This window comes from Callospermophilus lateralis, chromosome 2 (assembly GCF_048772815.1).
Source record: "Callospermophilus lateralis isolate mCalLat2 chromosome 2, mCalLat2.hap1, whole genome shotgun sequence".
Lineage (NCBI taxonomy): Eukaryota > Metazoa > Chordata > Mammalia > Rodentia > Sciuridae > Callospermophilus > Callospermophilus lateralis.
Window position 1 is genome coordinate 98,127,049 of NC_135306.1, and position 25,941 is coordinate 98,152,989.

Here is a 25,941-nt window from a genome sequence, read left to right on the forward strand (position 1 = left end):
AAAAAAGTAGAAGAATCAGACAAGAAGGAAGGTAAAGTCCTCCTCCGAGGACATCTGGTGGCTACCTTTTTCCTACACTCATTAAAAGTAAGACATCACTTTTATTTAACTAATTAATTAATTAATTTCGTTGGTGGTAAGGATGGAACTCAGGGCTTTCTTTGCACATGCTAAGCACACACTTCCACTAAGCTACATCCCAGTCTATCTGGGACATCACTTTTAAATTTAAAATCACAGAACACACATAGCCAAATTGTTTTAAAATCTTCTTTTGTCAAAAGTTGCAAAAAAAAATCATCCAAATGGACACTTAATAAAGAATAAATGGAAGGACAAATAAGAATCCCATAAAAGTGATTACCTACAGGGGATAGGACAAAAGTGAGACATGTTTTTATGCTGTTTTGACTTTTGAAGGATGTAAATTTATTACCTCTTTAGGATAGTAAAAATTTTTAGAGTTGGAAACCAAAAAATGTAAAGTGGCTGACCACAGAGATGCTCTGGTGGGGAGAGCACAGCACTCTGCTCCTTCCTCGCTCCAGGGTTTGGCACTGTTTCCATGTTCCTGCACCTGGGCCAGTGGCCTGGGCTCGTCTCATTTCATAGATGGGGAAAGAAAGCTCTGAGAGTCAGTGCTGTCTCTGGTCTCTCCTTCCACTGGACACATTCAGGTAGGGTCACATACACTCCCCAGAAGAAACAAAACACTTGATCCTTTTGAAAGATTTATTTTTAGTTAAAAAATAAAAGTTATCTTAACATATCTGCATTTGCAGCTTCAGGGTTGGCAACTTATGGAAGCAAGAAAAACAAGGCTTATCAGTTTTTGGGTCACCTGACCATTTCATAATGGGTACCAAGGCACACGTGTCTCCAAATAAACAAACGGGATTCAGAACATTTCTAATAACTCACAACTCTCTTACTCTGAACTTTTTTTTTTCTTTTGTCATTGTTGCCTGTGCTCATCACCCCACCCCCCGCAAAACAAAACAAAACAAACAAGAAAAAAAAAAAAAAACATTAAATTCTCTTTTAAAACTACAGAAATAAGTGCTGAGTCAGCAAGGATCCTGGGCAGGCTGCCCAAGTGCCTCCATCTCTCTTTGATGACTGGCTGCCCAGGGGTGGCAAGGAGGGAGCAGGGGCCACCTTCCTCTGCACACTGGCATGGCACTTGTGACCAAAACAGGCTTCTGGTACCCAGCCCCATTGCCATCACCCTAGCTAGGACAGGCAGCTCCAAAGCACTGTCTCCCTGAATCAAGGGCATCCGTGGCTACACAGCCTTCCGTGAAGAGAAAGGACTGAGACCAGTCTTCCTCAGATGCTTGTGATGGAGACAGCACTGAGAACTGTGGGAGGGAGGGAGGGAGGGAGGTGGATCTCTTCTCCCCCGTTGGTTAGAAGTTTTTCTTCTCCTAGTCTCCCTGCCTTCTCTCTCTTCCCTTCTTCCCACTCTCCCCCTTCCCCCAAAAGAGTTTTATTTTAGCTTAATGGTGGGGGTTCAGAAGAGGCTACTGGTGACTCCTGGGGCTGGCCTGGTGGCTCTGCCACCTCCAAGGGGACATCGTGTGCTTCTGGTTCCTGTGCTTCACAGGGCTCCTCCTGTCCCTGAGCGGGGTCCAGCTGCTCCTGACTCTGGGCCTGGTTGTTCAGTTTCTCTTCAGCTTCAATCTCTTCGGACGTAGGGATAGAGTTCTTCTTGGGACGACCTTTCGGCTTTGTGGGAGCTTCTTGTCCACCTTTCAGAACCTATGTGAGAGGAAAACAAGTGACTGAGTCCAAGAAATAACTCCTTCCCTCCACCCTTCTGCTCTCTAGGATGACTTTACACAGCATCCAAAACCTCTCTTAGGGCTGGCGATGTGGCTCAGGGGTACAGCACATGCCTATCACATGTGAGACCCTGGGTTCAATGCAAAAGAGAGAGAGAGAGAGAGAGAGAGAGAGAGAGAGAGGGAGAGAAACTCTAAATTCTCCCTTCCCAGCAGCAAAGTTACAGGGTGGGGCAAAATGTATTCTAAACCTCTCTCTTCTGGCCTACAAAAAGTGCTTCATTCAAGCTTGATGCATTTTTAGTCAATATCATATATTTTAGCATTTATAACATGATTATAAACTCATTAAAATCAACCTCAGTAAGGGAAAAAATGAAAAATTAAATGTCAATATGGTAACTATCACACTAACAAATCAGAAGGATAATATTATTTGTGGCAAGCAGGAAAATATAAGTGTAAACAGTACAACCTTTTCAAGACAATGTAAGAATTCAAATCAAAGCCTTTAAATGTGCATCCCTTTTTTGACCCAAAGATTCCTTAGGATAAATTCTAAAAAGTCATCTAAGACTAAAACAAAGGTTGATCCACACAAATATTCATCATAATATAGGTTATAACAGCAAAAGTTGGGGTGCGTACTCATTCAGCCGCATAATTGAGTGGGTAATGTAATATATCCTGAAGAGAGGATACTTGGTAACCATTACAAATATTATACAGGAGAGTGTTTAATGACATGGGAAATACTAAGAATGTGTTTTTGTGAATAACAGGTCATTAGATAAGCCTAGTTCAGTTTGGAGACAAGACAACCATATACCACCTAGTTAGCAGTATTGAAGTCATGCATAATTTTTATCTTTTTTCTTTGTGTTCTTTCTGTGTCTTCTAAATTTTCAACAAGGATCATTATGAGTATTTTTGTTATCATGAAAAGAAAGATGTTATAAAGCAGAGTCTTGTATTGTTCAAAGAAGTAGTAGGACATAGCAGAAAGTCTTATAGCTTTGAAGGTGGGAAAACTAGATGAAATTCTAACTCTGCCACTTATCAGCTTTGCCTTTGGAAAAGCCCTTTAAAGTCTCTGAGCTTCAGCTTTCCAAATACATAAAATGGAAACAACAATGCCTTATCTCACAGAGGAAATATGAGAGTGACCAACACATACTGGAAATGAGAGACCCAGAACTGTAATTGGGTGGTAGATTTCCTCTGAGCAGAGCATGCCTCTTCCTGGCTGACTTCTTCTGGAATCCTGCCCTGTTCCCCTAAATAAGTCAACCTGTCTCCACCATGCACACTAGGAGTGCTTTTCATGAGATGCTGTCACTGTTGTGTTTACTTGCCTGCCCCTCACCACTAAGTCCCTGCTCATAGCAGGCATTCAAAGATTGTTACAAAATAAACCAACTTTTCTCAATAAACATTTCCATAGAATTGAAAAAGGATATAAAGCATGCAAAAGCACACTCTAAATGAGTTTTGATGCCATCAAATGACTTTCACACTTATTATCCCAATTGTGACCTACCTAGGAATCCTATGAGGTAGGCAAGGATAATTTTTAAAATATTTATAATTTACTTTGAAATGTAACATTCCCTCTTCTGCTGGCTCCAAATTTCAGCTTGGTATAGTTCTGGGCAGCTACAAAAAGGGGCTTTGGGAGGACTTGGATTCAAGAGAAAATTAGGGATGAGAGATATTTTTGTTACTTATGTATAGTGTTAGTCATAACACCTGTGATAAAATACCTGAGATAAACCAACTTATAAAGAGGAAAGGTTATTTTGGCCCATAGTTTTGGAGGTTTCAGTTCATGGTCATTTGGCTCATTGCTTTGGGGCCTGTGGTAGCACAGTACATCATGGCAGGAATGTGTGGTGAAGGAAGTCATTCACCTTGTGGTGGTCAGAAGCAAAGAGGGAGAAACAGGAAGGATCTGGGGACCCAATGTCCCCTTCAAGGGCATGCTCTGACGATCTCACTTCCTTCCATTAAGCCCCACCTCCTAAAAGTTTCACCACTTCCCAACCGAACCAAGCTGATCAGCAAGTCTTTCAGGGACATTCCAGATTCAAATTATAGCACATGCCCCACTTAATGTTATCTTCTCCATTTGCATAGAAGCTCCTTGAACGCCAATCCTGTTTCTTTCTTGTGAACACCTAACTTCCAAGAACTTTCTAGGCAGTCACTAAATTATTATTAACTATGTCTCTTTCTTTCAAGAGCAGCAGAAGACCTCCAGGTGCTAAACTTTTAACAATGATATAGTAATTCGTCAAACCATAAGCTCTTTTTGTGATATAATTCACATGCCATATATTTCGTCTTTTTAAAGTGCACAAGTCAATAACTTTTAAGATAGTCAGAATTGGGCAACAGTCAGTCTATGCAATTTCAGAATATTTTTAACATCCTGATGTCTCCCAAACTCCTTGCCCTCAGCCCTAGGCAACCACCAATCTGCCTTTTCTCTTTATAGAGAGGGCTGTTCTGAACATTTCACACAAATGGAATTGTAATCAAAGACTTCTGTAATTGGCTTCCTTCACTTGGCATCGTGTTCTCAAGGTTGATCCATGTTGCAGCATATGCAGGAAGATAATACCTCATTTTATGTATATACCACATTTTGTTTATTCACCCATCGATTGATGGACGTTTGGGTTACTTCTACCTTTTGGCTAGTGTAAACAAAGCTGCTATAAACGTGGGTGTGCAAGTATCTGTTTAAGTCCATGCTTTCATTTTTTAATTATTATTTATTTTATTTTTATTCTGATTTGTTATATATGACAGCAAAATGCATTACAATTCATGTTACACATATAGAGCACAATTTTTCATATCTCTGGTTGCATACAAAGTATATTCACACCATTCGTGTCTTCATACATATACTTAGGGTAATGATGTCCACCTCATTCCATCATCTTTTCTCCCCCCATATCAGCTTCCCTTCCCACCCCTCTGCCCTATCTAGAGTTCGTTTATTCCTCTCACGCTTCCCCTTCCAACCCCATTATGAGTCAGTTACCTTATATCAGAGAAAACATTCGGCATTTGGTTTTGGGGGATTGGCTAATTTCACTTAGCATTATATTCTCCAACTCCGTCCACTTACCTGCAAATGCCATGATTTTATTCTCTTTTATTGCTGAATAATATTCCATTATGTATATATACCACATTTTCTTTATCCATTCATCTATTGAAGGGCATCTAGGTTAGTTTCACAATTTAGCTATTATGAATTGTGCTGTTACAAACATTGATGTGGCTGTGTCCCTATAGTATGCTGTTTTTGAGTCCTTTGGGTATAGACCAAAGAATGGGATAGCTGGGTCAAATGGTGGTTCCATTCCCAGTTTTCCAAGAATTCTCCATACTGCTTTCCATATTGGCTGCACCAATTTGCAGTCCCACCAGCAGTATATGAGTGTATCTTTTCCCCCCATATCCTCACCAACACTTATTGTTGTGTGTATTCTTAATAGCTGTCATTCTGACTGGAGTGAGATGAAATCTTAAGAGTAGTTTTGATTTGCATTTCTCTAATTGCTAGAGATGCTGAACATTTTTTCATATACTTGTTGATTGATTGTATATCTTCTTCTGAGAAGCGACTGTTCAGTTCCTTGGCCCATTTATTGAATGGGTTCTTCATTTTTTTTGTGTGTGTGTTTAGCTTTATGAGCTCTTTATATACCCTAGAGATGAGTGCTTTATCTGATGTGTGAGTGGCAAAAGTTTGCTCCCAAGACGTCGGCTCTCTATTCACCTCACTGATTGTTTCTTTTGCTGAGAAGAAGATTTTTAGTTTGAATCCATCCCATTTATTAATTCTTGATTTTAATTCTTGTGCTATAGGAGTCTTTCACACCCAGTGGAGCTGCTTCCAACATGTAAATTCCACCTTGGCACATTTAGGTGCTTTCAAAAGCCTGGGCTCATGCTGAAATCAAAATCAGATACTGACTTACTTGAATCTGCTTGAATCAAATGTATGAAATATGATATGTCAAGAGCTTTGTAATGTTTTGAACAACTAATAATAAAAAATGAATAAATAAATAAATAAGTAATATATTAAAAAAAGAACAAAACAAAAAAAAAAAAAAAAAAGGAATACGGGGACCTCTTCTCCCCAGAGCTGGTTTCTGTCACTATCTATGCCTAGTGTAAACAATGCTGCTATGAACATGGGTGTGCAAATATCTGTTTAAGTCCATGCATTCACTTCTTTGGGGTCTATTTCCAGAAATGGAATTGTTGAGTCACATGGCAAATCTATGATTAACATTTTTAGGACTATTTTTCCAAAGCAGCTGCACCATTTTACATTCCAACTAACAACATGTGAGGATTCCAATTCTCCACATCCTCACCAACACTTGCTATTATGCCTTCTTGATTACAGCCATCCCAGTGGGTACAAAGTGGCATCTCATTGTGGTTTTGATCTGCACTTTCTTCCCTGATGACTAATGAAGTACAGCATCTTTTCATGCACTTACCGGTAGTTTGTATATCTTCTTTGAAGAAAGGTCTATTCAAATCCTTTACTATTCCTTCTAAATTTGGGTGTCATTTTATTATTGGGTTGTAAGTGTTCTTCAAATTTTCTGGACACATGTCCTTTATCAGATATAAGATGTGCAAATATTTGCTCCCATTTGGTGGGTCGTCTTTTCACTTTTTTGATAATATCCCTCACATCGCAAAGGTTTTTAATCTTGGTGAAAGCCAATTTAATATTTCTTTTGTTACTTGTGCTTTTGGTGTCATATCTAAGAAGATTTTGTCTAATGCCAGTTCACAAATATTTACTCTTATGGGTTTTTTTCCTAGTATTTGTATAGTTTCAGCTCTTATAATAGATCTCTGACTCACTTTGAGTTAATTTGTGTGTGTGGCTGTGAGGACAGCGAAGGGTTCTCAATAAACATCTCCTATTAGCTGTGAATCTTTTCCATCTATCTGAACCCATCCAAAAAGCTAACACAGAGTTGTGAAGGGAACTTTAACAAGGCATAGATGCTGACAGAAACCACCTCTGGGGAGAAGAGGTCCCCCTTTTCCTTTTCAGGTAAGTCAGTATCTGATTTTGATTTCAGCATGAGCCCAGGCTTTTGAAAGCACCTAAATGTGCCAAGGTGGAATTTACATGTTGAAAGCAGCTCCACTGGGTATGAAAGAGGTTATACAAAAGTAAGTTGCCCCATGGAGTAATCAAGTTAGAGAAGGGCAGGTCGAAGGAAGCCACCTAATTGGCAAAAGAAAGTCCAGCCCAGCAATTAGAGAACACCACCCACACAGCTTGGATCGACCCCACCTGGCTATTTTCCTACAGCAGAGGAAAAAAAAAAAATCAAAACAATCAGACCATTTTCTAAATGGAATAAAACATTCCAGTGCAAGCAATAATTAGGAGATAACTACCCTCCTGGCTGCTTTCCGCATCGACCTCTGGACCCCTGCCTTCCAGCACACCTGAGACATGCAATTATCTCACAACCGCCCTGCACCAGGAGCTGCACACATGTATGCACCCTGTGGCCCTCCTCTCAAGAGCCCTCCTCCCCAGTTATTCCTCTAGGCGATTTGTCCCCTTAGTTCAGAGAGGCTAGGCAACTCCTAACACAAGAGGCCACACGCTTCCCTCTGCCTCTGGGAGCAACACCTAACACACCACCTACTTTTATTAACGATGCCTGCTGACAGCTCTCCTTCGAACTCTAAAACTAGGCATTCAAATGTTCTGTTGCTGAGGATGTCAAGATGGGACCTCCTGCCTCCTTCTGGAGATGTTTAGGTCTGGGACAGGCAGTTTGACTAGACAGCACAGAATGTCAGTGCTGGGAGGAAACTTTTTCCTCTCTCCCTTTTCAGACAGGAAACATCTGACAGAAAGGGGTTGTCAAGGTCAAAGAGTGAGCCCAGGGAAGAGCTGGGATTTGAACACAAAAACTCTGACCATTTGAATCCAATACCCTTATCAGTACTTCATTCTGAGTAATGTGCAAAGACACGTAGAAGGTTCACTGTTTAGTCTGTGTCTAATGTTTATCTACAATTACCCAAGTTCCCCTCAGACTGCTGAACTGAGCCACTTTTTGATTCTTTTTCTCCCTCTCTTTCTGTAGCTTTATAGAAATGTGACAGCCATATAACTGATAACAATTTCCATAAAACTGAGAAACAAGTTTGGATTCTCCAGCATGAACCTCCTCCCATTACCATTACTGCTCACATTAGCTGACTGTCCCAGCCTGAAGATGGCATGTTCCATTACACCCCAAAAGGAGCCCAAATACCAAGGCCCTGACAGACATAAATCCAGGACTACTCTAAGCCAAAAGAAAAAGCACAGAGTCTCAGAAACCTGTAAGATCTACTTTCAATTTATCTATGTTGGCCTTCAAAAATCTGGATTCTCAGCTGTGTGCAGTGGTGCACACCTATATCCCCAGCAGCTCGGGAGGTTGAGGAAGGAGGATCGTGAATTCAAAGCCAGCCTCAACAAAAGTGAGGTGCTAAGCAACTCGGTGAGACCCTGTCTTTAAATAAAATACAAAACAGGGCTGGGGATGTGGCTTAGTGATCAAAAAGGCCCCTGAGTTCAATCCCCAGTACCCACCCCCAGGAAAAAAAAATTAAAAATCTGATTCTGTAGAGATATGCAATTTGTAGACAGATAAATAACAACAATAATGACAATAATAACTGCATCCTGTGTTGCAAGCATCTAAATGTTTTAAAGAAATTAGTTCAGTTACTACTACAGCTCTGTGAGGTGTATGTGAGGGATTTTACTGATGAGGCGCACTGAGGTTAAGTAACCTATCCAAGATTATATAGATAGCAACCAGTAACAATGTCATGGAATTATTTGCTATCTGGAGACTTTTAATGCAAAAGATAACGATGTTGCTTAGTGTGTGGCCTACCCAAATTCTGTGAGTGGGATAGGAAGACCTATCCATTTGGATCCTCTTGAAGAAGAGAATTGTATTTTAAAGCTGAAAAAAAGACCACTAAATAATGAGACGCTTTCAGCCTATTGCAAAACACTGTGGATCCTAATGGAACTAATGCCAACAGAAATGGAATAGAGGGTGAGTGTCCCATCTAATGTGCAAGATTAAATTTACCCAACCCGCTATAGGTTATAAACGCTGACCAGTCAAAACTAGTCCAAGATGCTATCTTGGTTTTGGCAGCGCTGTCCTTGGCAGCTGTGTGAATAAGTCTGAGAATCAAGTGCTAATCTTTTTCCAGTTCCAATTAGGTTACTAGCCTTGAGACATCTTTATTACCCAATTATCTTTCTCTTTTCCTCTCAGTACCTGAAGAGATAGCCTTGAAAGAGGTTTACCCGCAAAATATATGAAGCAATTGGATCTCAACAATGCTGTGCTGTTCTGGGGGAGGTAGAATTTAGACTTCCAACTCAATGCAGTCCTTCACATACGGCCCACATCTTGAGGTTCTTAAGTGTCCCCAAAAACTTCTGCCCCTTTTTTCTGCCTGTGATTCCCTTTTCCACCTTCACGGAGTCTCAGTTTAGATGCTGCCTCTTCTGTGAAACACTTCTTTCTCTGTTCTGACTCTGAACCCTCTCTTAAGTGTTCTTGCTGTTGCCCTGATCTGTCTGGATAATTTAAATTTCAGGTCTGTTATCCCCAACTTGACTGAGTACCTTTTTAATTCTATTTTTTAATTGGACAGATTCATAGCTTGTCTTTTCATTTCCACTGCCCGATGAAATGAAGTGCTCAATAAATTAGCCCCAATGTGAACTGAAAGCTCTTGTTTCCTAAAGGAACCTGAAGTTGGTGGGTCCTGATTTTAACCCTCTCTGAGATTAAATCTGCTGAGGTCCTTCCATCTTGACCTAGACGGCAGAGATAACCATCAACCACCAGCCCACAACTGTGCCCCAGCAAAGTGGCTGGGGAAAAACAAGTGACATCAGAGGCTCAGGCGCACGCGCCCGCTGTCCTGTGCATACTGGGCGGTACTGGCAGAGCGGGCTGACTCATGAGAAGATTGCTGATAACCAATTTGAACAATGCCTCTGCTACTCAGGAGACATTGATTTCGATGACGATGATGATGATTGACGAGGAAGGAGGTGGGTGGTGGAACTCGCAGGGAAAACACTGAAAGGACTTGCCCGAAATCAGTCAGGGAGGGGCAAGCATGGGAACACGGTTGGCCTTTCTCACTCCCAAATCTGGTTCTTCCAGAGAATAATCCCCCAAAACGTTTCCACCATAAGTTATGTGTGTGTAGCCTTGTACAGTTTTTGGAATGACTATCTAACTGAATCTCACTTGTCCTTCAATTTCAGCTTCTCTGAAATTCACTTCCTCTCCTCTGAACTCATGAGCTTACAAGCAGCACTAAACTCAAATGTACACCCTACTGCTTCCCAGACCTTCTTTCTCCAACTAGATCATAAATTCCAAGACAGCTGGGGTTATATTTTATTTCATTACCTCTTATAGTGCTCAGAACAAAACTTGGTTCATAAGAGACATCAAACATATACTTGTTGTTTCATAAGATATATAATAGTTTATACATGCAACCGGCTTCTGCCGTACTTCCTTCGTAATTCATGAGTCAAGTCACCTCCATTGAAAAACCCTTGCATCTCAAGGTCAGGTTCTCCCAGAAGGAATTATGTGATCTGCTCACAGATTCCTTTCTAGGAATATAGTTGCTGTTGTTGGCTTTTCCCCTGATTTTCCCCATTCATGTTTATTTGCATTTTATTCACTATTTGCATTTTATTTTATTTTTTTTAATGAATTTTTTAATATTTATTTCTCAGTTTTCGGTGGACACAACATCTTTGCCTGCATGTGGTGCTGAGGATCGAACCCGGGCCGCACGCATGCCAGGCGAGCGCACTACCGCTTGAGCCACATCCCCAGCCCACTATTTGCATTTTATAATACTTATTTTATTCCCCTTCGTTGCTAGCAGACAAAACCAAGAAATAGCAGAACTAAAGGTTTAAGAAAAATATTAATAGACAAAACCATAAATTTGAGAAAAATACCTTCCACTGATTTTTTTTTTCTGAAAACTGAAGAGAGAGACATCTATCTCAGTTATTTGAAAAACATCATGTCCCAGCCTTTGAAACACCAGGAAATGTGGCTTCTGACCAGAGAGATTAGCAAATTAGAATTTCATAAGGAAGGCATAGTAATGCCTGATCCATCCAGGAAGAAAAAAGCATTAAAATTCAGTGAGATTGTGAGTGAGGTCCTTGTCAGATGACATGGGTACCCAGTATCTAAGGATAGAACAGGGCTTCTTCCTTCATCCCACTCCTCCTTTCTTCTCTGGGCCTTGTTCCTTGTGATTTATAGAACTGGGAAAGGAAACATTCAACTACTTTTGAAATTTTGGCTTTAACATGGCTTTTTAAAAAAGACAGGAGAGGGGGATGGGAGGATAATAAAAATGAAATAAAGTTCCTCAAAATATGGAGTCATTTAGTCTCAGTACATTTAAAAATCAAAGATGAAAATGCTTATTTGCAAGACACTACAGCCATATTATGTAAGCTGTGATCATTAGACCATATGCTTCCTGATAACCTGGGTGCCTGTGAACACGCCCATTCCCAGCCTTGTCATAGGCCTCTGGAATCAGAATCCTGAGAGAGGGCCTAGAGCCCTGCATTTTCACCTGCTACCCAATTGACTCTGACACCCACCAAGTTTGAGGATCCCTGCTTTAGAAGACAACAGTAGCAGAACAGATGTGCTTTCTCTGTCACTATAACCAGAGGGTACTGATTTCTATTCTTAGCTCTTGGTGGGGGAGGAAGGAAGTTATTTGAAGAGGCTAGCAGGTGGGGTTCAAACTAGCAGCTGAGAAGCTTGTGGCCTTCTTTGATTTCTAAGGAAACTGTGAAAAAGAATATCCCCCTCGTTAAGAAATCCAAGTCAAGTTCAAGCAGCCTTCCTCCTAGCCAGCATCTTAGAAGCCCTGCCCATCTCACAGCCCAAACCTTCCTGCCTCCCAACAGCCCCATGTTAAGAATTCTTCCCACCAAGATGAGCACATGGTTAGAACCACTCTCTCCTCTCTTACCATTTTCTTCCATTTCATCCTGCGGTTCTGATACCAAGTCTTCACCTGCAGCTGAGTGAGTCCCAGAGACTGGGCTAAGTCCAACCTACAAGGCACAAGATACAAAGGAAGGATGAGGAAAATGGGAGAGAGCAAGACAGACAGACAAGGGTCCTGCTAGCTCCAGGAACTTGCTAACAAAACTCAAACCTGCCCCATTAAACCAATTCTTCTTTAAAGAGTTTTCCTTTCCTTCCAAGAATCCTATGGAGGAAACTATGGGAAACAGAGAAACAGGTGGCCACACCTAAGGACACCAGGGGCAGGACCCATGCCAGAAACATCTTGTCTTCCATGGACTTGAAAACATTGTCTTATTCTTTGTTTACAAGGTCCTTTTCCTAACCCAATGGTCTTTACTCTGATCCTCTATAAAATGTGAACTCTTACCCAAAATCCAAACCTGAAATGAAAGGTAAAGCATAGGTCTATGGCAATGCCACTCCTGATCCAGTTCAAGTTATAGCTCCCCTGACCTGTGTCCTCTGCCCCCTCCCACAGACCAACAATCACCACAGTGGCCCCATGTTCTCGACTGTCCTCTAATCACTTCACAGGTTATTTCTCTCTCTAACTCAACAGCAACTCCTCCACTTTGTTTTTATCCACAAAAGTACATCTCACACTGCTAAATCCAGAACCAGTGCTCAAAAATACAGTGGCAGCCCTAAGCTGTTATAATGATTACATTGTTTAAAAAAAAAATTAAACATTATGAAATTCCAAATGAAATGTTAATTCCTTAGCCCCTTCTATTTTCCACGCTACTGCTCATCATGATCCTGCATTTCTCTGTGCCCTTCTGAAAAGCCCTAAAAGTCAAATCTGTTCCCAGAGAGTGTGCAGTTAGGGCAATTTGCAATAACACAGTGACCTAAGCACACACCAAGCCCCTGCTGTGTGCTATCATATGTTTTTCTTTCACCACACTGTGCTGTTGGTATAATTATTCCCATTTTATAGATGACAGATTCAAGGCCTGAAGAGATATTAAAATCTCTTACAACTATGACCAAAAGCTGCATGCCACCTGAGTTTTACAAAGGCTTAATTGAACATTCATGTTCATTTGTGTCTGTACTGTCCGTGCCTACCTCTGTGCCACAACATCAGGGTTGAGTAGTACTGACAGACCATATGACCCATAAAGCCTGAATATTTACTACCTTGTGCTGTACAGAAAAACTTTTCTGACCCCTGGTAGATGATCCTGGTGTTATAGGTAGAGACAGGATTCAAATCCACTTATGTCTGACTTATGCTACCTCTTGGACAAGGGCTTGTTCCCACTCATAATAATTTTGTACAAGTTGGATCTGTCAAAGGGAAGTGCAGGGAAGCTATACCCTAGGGAGGAACAATCAACCCCAGGGGAGAAAATGGAATGAAAAGGGAAAGTTTGTAGCTAGGCTCCCAGCCTCAGTCTTGCTCAATATGTGGATAAAAGTAGAGGTCTGCCTGAGCACCAACAGGAAGGACCACCTCCCGAGTCAACATCAGCCACCTTCCTGCAGCTCCAAGCCTGCTCTGTGTAAAGCAGCTCAGGCAGTGACCACTATTTTTTTTTTTTTTAACCACTACTTTTTGAAGGTCCCCAGGTTCCTAAAAATCCACTTGTGGATTTAAGGCCCACTGTTTCCCACAAGCCTGAGCCACGGGGATCCTCAGATGCAAGTTCTCAGTTGCAACCTTCTCTACCTGATCAGATCTAACCATCAGCAGCACCCTTGGGTACTGGCCATGAAGGTTCAGGATGGTAACTCAGGTGCTAGCTACCTAGCCCCCCTGTTCTGCCCAAAGTGCACAAATTAAGTCTCTTATAATAAAAATGGAGCCTGCCTTCAAGGGACTTCAGAGCTTGTCTTAAATCTTTATTCACATGTAGCCAGTCATTCCTGTAGAGGCACTACCAGCAGCCAATAGTTTTATTGGAAGTAATTAACAGACTGAAGCCAATAAATTCCCAGCACCAACAAAACTTAGCTCTTCTAGTTAAGAAGCACTGCATCCCAAGCAGTCATTCATTAAGAACCAGGAATCCAGGAGGGCCCTCCCACAGACTTCAGGTCTCCAGGGCCTTTCAGGGCTCTGTGTGCCTTCCCCAGTGTGGGTCACCTGAGGCCATCAGGTGCATTAGTCAATGGAAGATTCACAGCAATGCCACTGCATTAGCAAATGGTGTTAGCTCACTTGGGAAAAATGCATCCTTGACTCACTCCTGGCTACAGAAACACACTTCACTGTCATCAGCTTTCTCTCATTACCTGCCACCGTTACAAATTCTCACTTCCCTGCATATTCGCTTAAATGAAGTCACCTAGGAAACTAGAGAAACAAACACAGAGGAGGAGGGCAGGAGCTGTGGGAGGAGGGAGCGCTCATGGCCCTGGTCACGTAGGGAGGTAAGGAACATCAGAGAGGGCGGGTTCAGGCCAGTCAGATGGTGTCCTCCTCCCCAGGCAAGTGAATCAATCTTGTGTAGGTCACCTAAGAGATGCCTGGGCAGGTATCAGGAAGTCCCAAGAGGTTTATTAAAACTAACATTTCTGTAAAAACATTCTCTGGCTTCTGAAAAATAAGCCTAAAATTTTACACATGTATGCTGAATCTCCTAACTAATGATGCCCACGTATTCTCGCTGCACAAGTCCATGAGGCTCCCTGTTACCTGCTGAGGGGATCAAAACAGTCACTTAATATTGGGGAACCCCAGTTAGTAATCACCAATTCACAGTCCTGTCTTCACTGTCCACCCAAAATGTGCACATCCCAAACAGAGCTCCATCTTTTCCATCAGACCCAACCTGTCCACAGCCTTCCCACTTGAGTGATCAGCATCCCCATTTACTGATAATACTTGCAGAGAGTCCCCTCCTTGCATCCTCACCTGTCTGGGGTGGACAAGTACTTCTGTTTCTGGAATTTCTTTTCCAGGCCCATGAGCTGCAGCTCAGTGAAGATGGTTCGACTGCGTCGGGGCTTCTTCTGCCGGGGCGTGGGCTGCTCTGTCTCCGACTCGCTGCTGGCTATAGCCTCACCACCAGGGCCCTCAGCAGAGGCAACCTTTGTGGCTGGGTGGTGGGCTAACACAGGGGTGATTCCCGGGGTGGCGGGGACCAGGTGTGAGATGACTGTGGGCTGTCGGGTGATCACCGAGAGGAGAGGATATGCCCGAAGGGAGGGAGAGCCTGCAAGACAAACAGGGAGGAAGGTCACTGCCAGGAACAGGAAGCAGAAAGAGGTTGGGAACCCAAAAAGGACCACTTGCTGAGACCTGTCTGATGGTAAGGTCTCCTGCCCATGTGTAGATGTAATGAGGAAGGGGTGCAGACAAAGCAACTTGAGGCCTACAGCTGCAGGGTGGGCAGGCAGCAGGGAGATGTGCTCAGCTTGGTGTATGAAAACATCCATTTCCCTCTCAGTCAAGAAGAGGTTCCTGCAAGTGCTCCAGTTTAAAGTAAACCCATTCCCGATCTCTTAAATTCTGGTTTCATGGATACAGGTCAATAGCAACAGCAGATGAAAAGAAGTAGTCAGAAAAAGCTAGAAATGCACACTTTTGAATTCCAAAGTAGATGTAGTCCTAGAAAGGTTAAGTGACTTGCTAAAGATAAAACAACTAGGAAAAATCAGATTGAAGGAGACAGACTAAGTTCTGTTTTTTGATCCTGTCCTGCTAGCACTGCATCATGAATCACTTGGATACAACCTTTAAAGGAAGGGGACAAAGAGATTTTAATTCATATAAAAACTTAGCTTAACTATGACTAGCTGCCTACAGCACTGTGTTTAAGAGGGTCCTCAGGCAGGGTCAGAGCTTAGCTGAGGAAAGAATGGTGAGGCTGATTAACAATGTCTGCCATAAACATGCAGGGGGACAGTGGTATGGTGCCACTCCTGCTTAAGGAATTTCAAAGCAAGAGTATTTTTTCTTCCAACAATAAATCTTTAAAGTTCATAGAAGACCTCTTTCTTTTCATTATTTAACAGCATCAAGTTTTGAATGTCTTGATCATGATTTATGTACCATTTTGTCCCTCTGGTCCTCAGTTTTGTCATATGAAGAGTGAATAAGAAAAGCTACTTCCAAGGAAGACTTCAAACCCTAATACACTCATGCCAAAAAAGTATGCATCAACTCATCTTGTTCGAGAGTTGATTAAGATAAAAAGACACAGGGCTGCCCTAGCAACGGACTTCAAGGACAAGATCACAAGAGCCAACCAACATCCATATTGGTTTGGGCTGAAACTGACTAACATCATAGAAGCCTCCGGGAGCTACTTGTGAACCAGAGGTTCTTTCTGGCTTGGCATTGCTCTTCTAATTCATTCCCATATCTCTGTTCTGGATGCCAGTCTTACTTATTAAAACAGATAAAACTTTTTCTTGTTCTTTGAGTATCCTTCTAGCAAGCCCAGAAGAAACCACAAAGTTGTTAAATAACGATAAATCACCAAATGCTACAACTTCCATTAACTCTCCAGCCAACTCTGAAACTTGAGGTTTTGTGTTATGGATTCTTTTGTTAAAAAATCATCTGGGGAATACTACTTTATAGCAAGAAAACTAGGATATGGGGTTTGTGGTTTTAGATCTCTCAGCATACAATGTGAGTTGACATCAAGTGAAAAAAAAATCTCTGAAAGCCTCTTACACAGGCAGAAGGTATTTCTCATCTCAAATCACGTTACTCCTTTAAGTTTGCCATTTCTTTCAGAATGGATTTTATAATCTAGAAACTCAGGAGTTTACCAGGCTAGGAAATGGCTAACTGCTATAAGAAAGGCTTTTTATCACCTTTCTCTTTTGTAATCTTTTTTGGCCTATCATGGAATACTGTTTTGAAAGTGTGGTAATATCTAGTGTTAGCAAGGATGTAGGAAAATAGACACTCATATATTGTTGGTAAGAGTGTAAAATAGTGTAATCTTTTTTAAGAGGAGAAATTAAGCAGCATCCCATCTACACATCCATCTGCCCATCCATCCACCCATCCATTCATCTACCCATCCACCCACCTATCCATCCATCCACCTATCCATCCACTCATGCATCTAGCTTGCCAGCCATCTACCTGCTCATCCACCTATCTATCCATCCATCCATCTGCCCACCTATCCACTCACCTATCCACCACCCATCTGCCCAGCCAGCTAGCCAGCCTGGCAACCATCCATTTACCACCCACCCACCCATCCATCCATCCACCCAGCCCACCAGCCATCCACTTACCATCCACCAGTCCATCCATCTACCCATTCATCCACCTATCTTTCCATCCATCTACCCATTCATCCACCTATCTTTCCATCCATCCACCCAGCCAGACAGACAGACTGCCAGTCATCCACTAATCCAGCCAGATATTAACAGGCAATTCCATAGCTTTGAGTTCTACTTGCCTATGTGTACAAAGACTTATAGACAAGCATATTCACGGCATCCTGGTTTATAATAGTGAAAAAGAGGACATGACTCACATATCTGTTAACAGGAAAATGATGAAAAACAATGTGGTATATTTATGGAATGGACTAAAATGTAACCATTAAAAAGAAATATCTATATAAAGTAATATAAGTAGATAAGTACGTATATAAACTAATATAAGAATCTATCTAAAATATATCATTAAGATAGAAAAAAAGTATGATGTAAGTCAATTTGCATTATCCTAAAAAGAATGTGTGTGTCTGCATTTATAAACGCATTTTTTAAAGCTCATAAAACCGGTTACCAATCTATTAACAGTGATAACCTCTGAGAAAGTGGTGGAAGTAAAATAGATGAAAGGAGTCTACATATAATGATCTCATCCTGTGTTCAATCCCGCCAGGAATATTTACTGAGCATCTTCTATGGGCTATACTCTGCTCTGGAAGCTGGGGATACAGCAATGAATAGGGTAAAGTTCCACCTATAGGGAGCTTACAGTTAAATAGAGATGACAGACAACAAACGAATAAAAAATAATATAATGCCAGAGAGTGATAAATTCTATGAAGAAAAAGTGAAGTGAAATGTGAAGATGGGCAAGTAGGGGGGAAGGCAGGTTCTTGAGAGAGAGGTGCTGGAAGACCTCTGTGAATAGGTGGTCTTTCGGCAGGTCTGTGCCTCTCTGCACAGTAGAGCCTTGAGAAGACCCAGGGATGCGTTCCCCAGGAGAGGACCACCACACGCCAAGCCCTCCAGGGGGAACAAGCCTGGCTCCAAAAAATAGCCAAAAAGCAGAAATAAGAAAGGGCAGAAGTTTCAGGATAGAAATTCTGAAGCAATCTTCTAAAGTTAGCTCATGAGGGTCAGGGCAAACAACTGATTCGGGGGAAAAAAAAAATCACTGGCGAGAGTTGAGCCAGGGAAGGACATGATCTGATTTATGTCTGTAACAAGCCTTGCTGCTACTGTGTGGCTGGGACTTCAGGAAAAGAGCGAAGGGCAAGAAACCAGCAAGGAGGCCAGGCCATATTCCAGGCTAGAGAGGCAGCAACAGTGGCAGTGAGAGGCAGTCAGATTCAGGGTATATTTTACAGTATGAGTGAGGAGAATTTATAGAAGGACTGAATGTTGTTGGGGGCAGGGTGCGGAAACTGGGCAATGGCTAAGATTTTGGCCTTTTTGCTGGAGGAATGGAGAGGTACCTTAGTAAGATAAGAAAGGTTGGACAAAGAGCAAGATTGAGTAGGAAAACCAAGATTTTTGTGCCAGACAACTAGTTATTATACATCCTGGATGTGTGGAGGAGGCAGCTGGATAAACCAGTCTGGAGTTTGGGGATAGAGAGGGGTTGGACACAGCTTTGACTCATGGAGTGTATGTGGCATTTTGAGCCATGGGATTGCGTGAGATCACCTAGGGAGTGAGTGGAAGAAAGAATAAGTGATCCAAGGATCGAGACCTGGGGCACACCCACATCTGAGGTCATAAGGAGGAAGAAGAGCCAGACTTCCTGCCTGAGAAGGAGAGAACAGAGAAGTAGGAGTAAAGCCATCATACCCCCGTGCCCCAATAACCAATGATACTTGGGTATTATTTACATTTTGTAACATCTATGTTATTTTTTTAACTTGAAAAAAAAGGAAAGGGGCTGGGGGTACAACTCAGTGGCAGAGCACTTGCCTCACATGCACAAAGCCCTGGGTTCATCCCCAGCACCACACACACACACACACACACACACACACACACACACACGAAAAAAAAAAGAATAAATGAGCTTTAAGATTTTGAGTTTCATTTTCTTTCTAAAGCTCTAATAGAAGTTCAATTTGTCCAAAAAGAATTATCATTTACTGACCCTTGAACCTACACATAGTTAAAACTTCTAAAAAGCTGGGCAAAGAAAACCAATGTGAAAATCCTTGAAATGGAATATAAAATATGTTTAAATTTCTGACACCACTAGTAAAATATATATTGCATGTTCTCTTGGGTAAAAGAGACTCTTAGTCACTTCTAAATCAAAGACTCTAAAGCATTTATTTTTCTTTTTTCTTAAGAGAGAGAGAGAGAATTTTTTAATATTTATTTTTTAGTTCTCGGCAAACACAACATCTTTGTTGTATGTGGTGCTGAGGATCGAACCCGGGCTGCACACATGCCAGGCGAGCGTGCTACCGCTTGAGCCACATCCCCAGCCCCAGCAATTATTTTTCTTCATGTTGGAAGACATTTGGGTTCTCATGCTACATAGAATCACACCCTTTTCTTTCAAATAAACATGATTCAATGTGGAGAAATTATAGTCTTTTCTACAAATGGTGCTAGAAAAACTGTAATCCATACAGAAAAAAAGGCTTACACATCACAAATTCTTTTTTTTTTTTTTAATCAAACAAAATGGGTCACAGAGCCCAATGTAAACTGAAACCTGTAAAACTTTCAGAAGGAAATCTTGTGACTTTGGGTCAGGCAAAGAATTTTAGCTATAATACCAAAAGCACATGCATAAAGGAAAAAGGCAAACTGATCTTCACCAAAATTGACAACCTCAGCGGCTTGGGAGCCTGAGGCAGGAGGATTGAAAGTTCAAAGCCAGTCTCAGCAACTTAGTGAGACCCTGTCTCTAAATAAAAAATAAAAAGGGCTGGGGATGTGGCCCAATGATTAAGCACTCCTGGGTTCAATCCCTGGTACAACACAACAACAAAAATTAACATGCTTTTCCCTGAAAAAAATACAATTAAGAAAATGAAAAAATAAGCTACAGACTAGGAAATTTTTTTTTTTTGCGAATTTCACAACTGACAAATGATTTGTATCCCGAATATAGATGTTTAAAAAAAAAATTCTCAAAGTAAGACAATTAAAATTAACCCCATAAAAAATGTGCAAAAGTTTTTTTAAATTTTTTTTTAGTTGTAGATGGACACAATATCTTTATTTTATTCATTTATTTTTATGTGGCATTGAGGATCGAACCCAGTGCTAGGTAAGGGCTCTACCACTAAGCTACAACCCCAACCCTGTGCAAAAGTTTTTAAACGACACTTCACCAAAGAAGATATATAGAGGTCAAATAAGCACAGTGAACGATGCTTAAGATGATTAGTCATTAGGAAAATAAAACCACAATGAGCTCCACTACACATCTGCCAGCATGGTCTAAAATGTTCTATAAACTGATGGTATCAAGCACTGGCAATTATGGAGAGCAACTGGAACTCTCATACATTGCTGGTGGGAATGATTTTAAAACAGTGCAACCTTTTTGTAAAGAGAGTTGGCAGTTTCTTATGAAGTTAACCATGCAGACACCATATGAATCAGCAAAACCAACCCATAGTGAAAACACAAAAACCTATATGCAAATGTTTACAGCAGCATTATTAATAATTACCCCAAACTGGAAACAATCCAATATTTCTCCACGGGGGATGGATAAACAAAATGTAGCATATTCATATGATGAAATATTACTCAGAAACAAAAAGGGGTAAAGCTGTGGATAAACACACCATTGTGGCTAAATCTCAAATGCTCATGAAAAGAAAAGAAGCTGGACTCAACAGCCAGTTGATTTTGAGATATCACTTACGTGACATTCCAGAAAAGGCATAACTAGAGATGGAGAACCGACTGCCAGAAGCAAGGGGTGGGGTAGCATAAGGGAATTGGTGGGGTGGGGTGCTGAGACTGTTTTGTATCTTGATTAAGGTAGTGGTTACGCGGCATTTTACATTCATCAAAACATATCTGTATATTAAAATGGTGAGCTTTTACTAAATCAAAGAAAATGAAAAACTATTAATAATGTTTTTAGGCAACTTTTATTTCTAAATATTCTCAGATGCTATGATTTTATATAGAAAGAAATTCCTTTTGGTTTTGGTTTTTGGTTTTTTTTTTTTTCCCTGTGTTGGCGATCAAACCCAAGGCTTCACACATGCCAACCAAGTTCTCTACCATTCAGTCACACACCCACCCCTTATTAAGTATTTTAGCTATTTTGTTTTATTACCAAAGTAACACATATTTGTTATAAAAGAAATCCAAAGCAATTCAGAAATATACAAAGAAAATTCTCTTTACTCTTTTCAACCCCAAATCTTAAGAGATAAACTTACAGAATTGTTCCTGTTCATACAAATAAAAATGTTTCAAATCTAGTAATATGTATGTTAATCTAGTACAATGATGTTTATTTTGTAAAATGTGTTGCTTTATTTTTTTCCTAAGTGAATAAACAATAATTCTAACACCACATATTGACTAGTCCCATGACTTAACATGCCAAGTTTAAGATACAGTAAGTCCCCAAAGAAATGAACTTGGAAATTTTTGCTTATCAGAATTTGAGGAGTCTTCTAGGGGAATTTTTTTAAGAGAGAGAGAGAGAGAATTTTAATATTTAATTTTTAGTTTTTGGCGGACACAACATCTTTGTTTATATGTGGTGCTGAGGATCAAACCTGGGCTGCACTCATGCCAGGTGAGCACGCTACTGCTTGAGCCACATCCCCAGCCCCTCTAGGGGAATCTTTATTGCCAGAATCCTGAGAATCTCTTGCTCTCTAGAAGAGCCTAACTGGAGAGAGAACCACCCTGCAAAGGGCTGCCTCATGGGAGTGGGTGGGTGGAAGGCACAAAAAGTGGCCCAATGTAGAAGGGAAGAAAGGATGAGAGAGAGTCAGGAAGCCACATGAACCCAGAAGAGGGCATCTATCTGATGCTGTCATGAGTCTACAACTTTGGAGAAAGTGGAAGCTCTTTAGAGAGAGTTTCTGGCAATATTTTTAGAGGAGTATACTGTGCAAAATCAATGAAAATATAGGATAAAGATCATATCCAAAGCTTCTATAAACACATTTCTATTATCTTTGAATAAAATTTGGTAGATACACTGACCCACATGGGGCCCTAGGGATTACATTGTATATATACCTGGGTCCTTCTGGATTCTCTTCTTTTCTACTCAACCAACATTTAGTCCTATTATAAGACCACTCTAATCATTGTGGGTTCTTTAGGGAGTTCTATTATCTGAAAGAACAAGTCCCCCCTCTTTATTCTTTTTACAACACTTTCTTGGCTATAGTTATTCACTTATTTTTCTGGTTGACTTTAGAATCAATGTATTAGGCTCTTTATAAAAGCAAACCCCACTAAAAAAAAGGATAAGAATTACACTAGCCATTTGGATTACTTTAGGAAATGGATTACTTCTTTTGATAATCCTGTCCTCTGGTAGTTTGAAAATACATCGCTGGTTATTTTAAAATTATTTAAAAATGGTTTTGGAGATTTATGTAATTTGGTTCCATAAAGATTAAACCTAATGAAAACAGTGCAACCTTTTTGTAAAGAGAGTTGGCAGTTTCTTATGAAGTTAACCATGCAGACACCATATGAATCAGCAAAACCAACCCATAGTGAAAACACAAAAACCTATATGCAAATGTTTACAGCAGCATTATTAGTAATTACCCCAAACTGGAAACAATCCAGTATTCCTCCACGGGGGATGGATAAACAAAATGTAGCATATTCATATGATGAAATATTACTCAGAAACAAAAAGGGATAAAGCTGTGGATAAACACACCATGTGGCTAAAAACTTAACATACACACACACACACAACTTCTGATAAATTATAGTGATTTAAGGCAACATCAGAATCACCAAAGTCTATAGTTCCAAGAGTCTTACTTAACCCAACATTCTGGTGCAAATTCAGTGACAAAATCACACTTTCTCCCCATCAGCTGAGAGAACTCACCTGAATTGCGGACACACACACAAAGCCTCTATGATGCCAAGAAATATTTTGGGTTTCAGGAGGGCCACCATTGCAAATAAATACAATGACAGCATTTATAATCAATAAATATAACATCATATAAAGTATAATTTCACTAACTTGGGTTCCAGATATTTGACATGTGCCTCTAAGATTGGGAAAGAATAATCATGGCTGGAATAAGAGTCAGTGGGTCACAATCATGTGACAAAACACTGAATCTCCTGGAAGGCAAACCCACAGGATGCAGAAAAATGAGACAAAATATACTTTAGCCAGCTGTTTCTTGTCTCTCCACGTTTTAACATGTGAGCAGGTTTTCTACAAAATAGCTTTAGCCCAGAGCTTTAATTTCACAAAGCACTTGCACATTACCCCTTCCCATATTCCCACCAAAGCACTGACTTATCCATATATCTTTTTGTGCTAAAACCCAATCAAACCTCAGTTTTTAAAAATAGAGAAAAAATGAAAATCAATGCATAATTCCCAGGAATTATCACTATGTGAAAATGTTGACTGAAGACAGCTGCCCCTCTACTCTGGATCATTTACATATACTTGTGAAATTGAAACACATTATCTGCTACTGAGAGGGAGTGATGATGATAATAAACCAGAGACACTGTTTAAACAAACACGTTTCCAGTTAACAAAAAGTAGTGTAAACATGACCACACTGAATTAATTTTCTAAGAGTTGTTTTTCTGCAGCCAATCCCCTTAACCAATGTTTTGCTATAGGATAAATATCACATAACTGTGTGTATCGGGTACCTAGAAATACTTCCCTGCCAAATGTTTGGCCTTTTTAAAAATCTGTTCTTAGATCTTAAAACCTGAGCACATTAGTGGTTGGCTGATGCCGAGGAACATGCAGGGGGCTTAGGGAGACGTGGGACATTTGGTGGACTAAATGCAGCACAGTCATCCTTCACATAGGTTTTTGCCCCTGTGAATATAACTAACCTCAGAATGAAATTATTTTTAAAAAAATCACCTCTGTGCTAAATGCATACATATCCTTCCCCTTATCATTCCCTAAATGATAAAGTATGACAACTATTTACCCAACATCTTCATTGTGTTCTGTATGATTAATCTAGGATTGATTTGAAGTTCCTGGGAGGATGTGTCCAGGTTCTATGCAAATACTATGTCATGTTATATAAGAGACTTAAGTGTCCATGAGTTTTGGTATCTGCAGAGAGAAAGTGTCCTAAAACCAATCCTTCATGGATACCAAAGGATGACTATATTTTCTGATTCTGTAAACTATATGTAAGCTCTAGCATGTGAGTGTGCTTGGGCCAGGCACATGCATCATATTCAGGGTTACTGATTCCTGGCACATCACCTCAATTTATGACCTATTTCACAGTAGAAGCCAGTCCCCTTCAGCTACATCTGTATTTGAACTTCAGAGCTATTTTAATCAGCTTTTGCATCACTGTGACCAAAACACCTGAAAAGAACAACTTAAAGGAGGAAAAGTTTATTTGGGGTTCACACTTTCAGAGGTCTTAGTTGATAGATGGCTGACCCCATTACTCTGAGTCCAAGGTAAGTCAGCATATCCTGGGGAAAGGGCCCAGTTGAGGGGAAGAAAACTGCTCAGCTCATGGTGAAGTCAGGAAGTGGAGAGAGAGAGAGAGAGAGAGAGAAAGAGAGGTGGGGTGGGGGAGGGGGAGGGGCCAAAGGAAGAACAACTCCGAGGGCATGCCCCTAGTGACCCACTTCCTCTAGTCATGTCCCACCTTTCTACAGTTACCACCCAGTCAATCCACTGAAACTAGGATGGGCTGATTAGGTCTCATAATCTAATTATTTTAATTCTAAATAGCCCTGTATTGACAGAGGCTTTGGGGAACAACTTACATCCGAACCATAACAAGAGCAAACAACCAAACAACCGTGTCTGCTCCTGAAAATCTCCTATGGGCTTCTGTTCCATTTCTCCAAAATACCCATCCCCTAATTGATTCTCCATGCCCATATTTCTGGTTAACGTAAGCAAAGGTCAAAGGCCTGAGTAGATGAGAATCTCTAAAGTGTCATCTTGAATGATTTTTGTCCCTGGAACATGTGACCTCTACATGTGCAGAAAGCTTCAGAGGGACTCAAGTAACATATATAAAGAATACAGAGGTATGAAGATAGCCTGAAAGAGACTTGGGGAAACAACTAGGTAGTGACCACTGAGTTTCTTAGAAAAAAAAATTATAAAATATCCACACCAAGTTATTTCCATGGGATTACTTTCCTACCAAATAGCTGGTAGTTTTGGATAGAGAAAAGAATAGGTACTCTACCACTGACTCTCAAAGGGACTTTGCATAGATTACCAAAACTTTCAATGTCCTCATCCATACAAACTCATCCAGTAACAGTCCTCCTTCCTAAATTACTGTACATTAAAACATGTGAAATGCCCAGTGGGCACTTTATTGCTTTTAGTTCCTTTTCTTTTCCTCCCTTTCTTTTCCTTGCTTGGTGCCCTGTGACTGAACCATATTAAAGGATTTGTTTTCTTATCAGGAAAGCAGACCTACCTGTGAACCACCTAAGTATCTCCTTAACTTCTCCATTCATATGCAAAGCAAGAATCAACACCACCAGAATGTGCCAGTTTCTCCATGCCCAATGGAGGCCTTCAAATGTACTTGCAACCATGTACTGAAATCGACAGCAACCAGAGGGCTAAGAGAAATCAGTGCAAAGGCTAACCTGTCCAGGCATCTTTC

At 40.8% G+C, this 25,941-nt stretch overlaps 1 protein-coding gene across 2 annotated transcripts in view; it reads right to left on the bottom strand.

Moving 5' to 3' along the window:
- Positions 1-773: 773 nt before the first annotated feature.
- The window catches only part of Barx2 (BARX homeobox 2), a 71,798-nt gene continuing 46,630 nt past the window's right edge, over positions 774-25,941 (bottom strand). For both annotated transcript variants that reach the window (XM_076843562.2, XM_076843564.2), the window contains exons 2-4: positions 14,844-15,144; positions 11,919-12,003; positions 774-1,761 (exon numbers count right to left, since the gene is read on the bottom strand). In XM_076843562.2, coding sequence (XP_076699677.1) covers positions 1,495-1,761; positions 11,919-12,003; positions 14,844-15,144 — 653 coding nt within the window. In that variant the 3' untranslated portion in view covers positions 774-1,494. The remainder of the gene's footprint in view (positions 1,762-11,918; positions 12,004-14,843; positions 15,145-25,941) is intronic.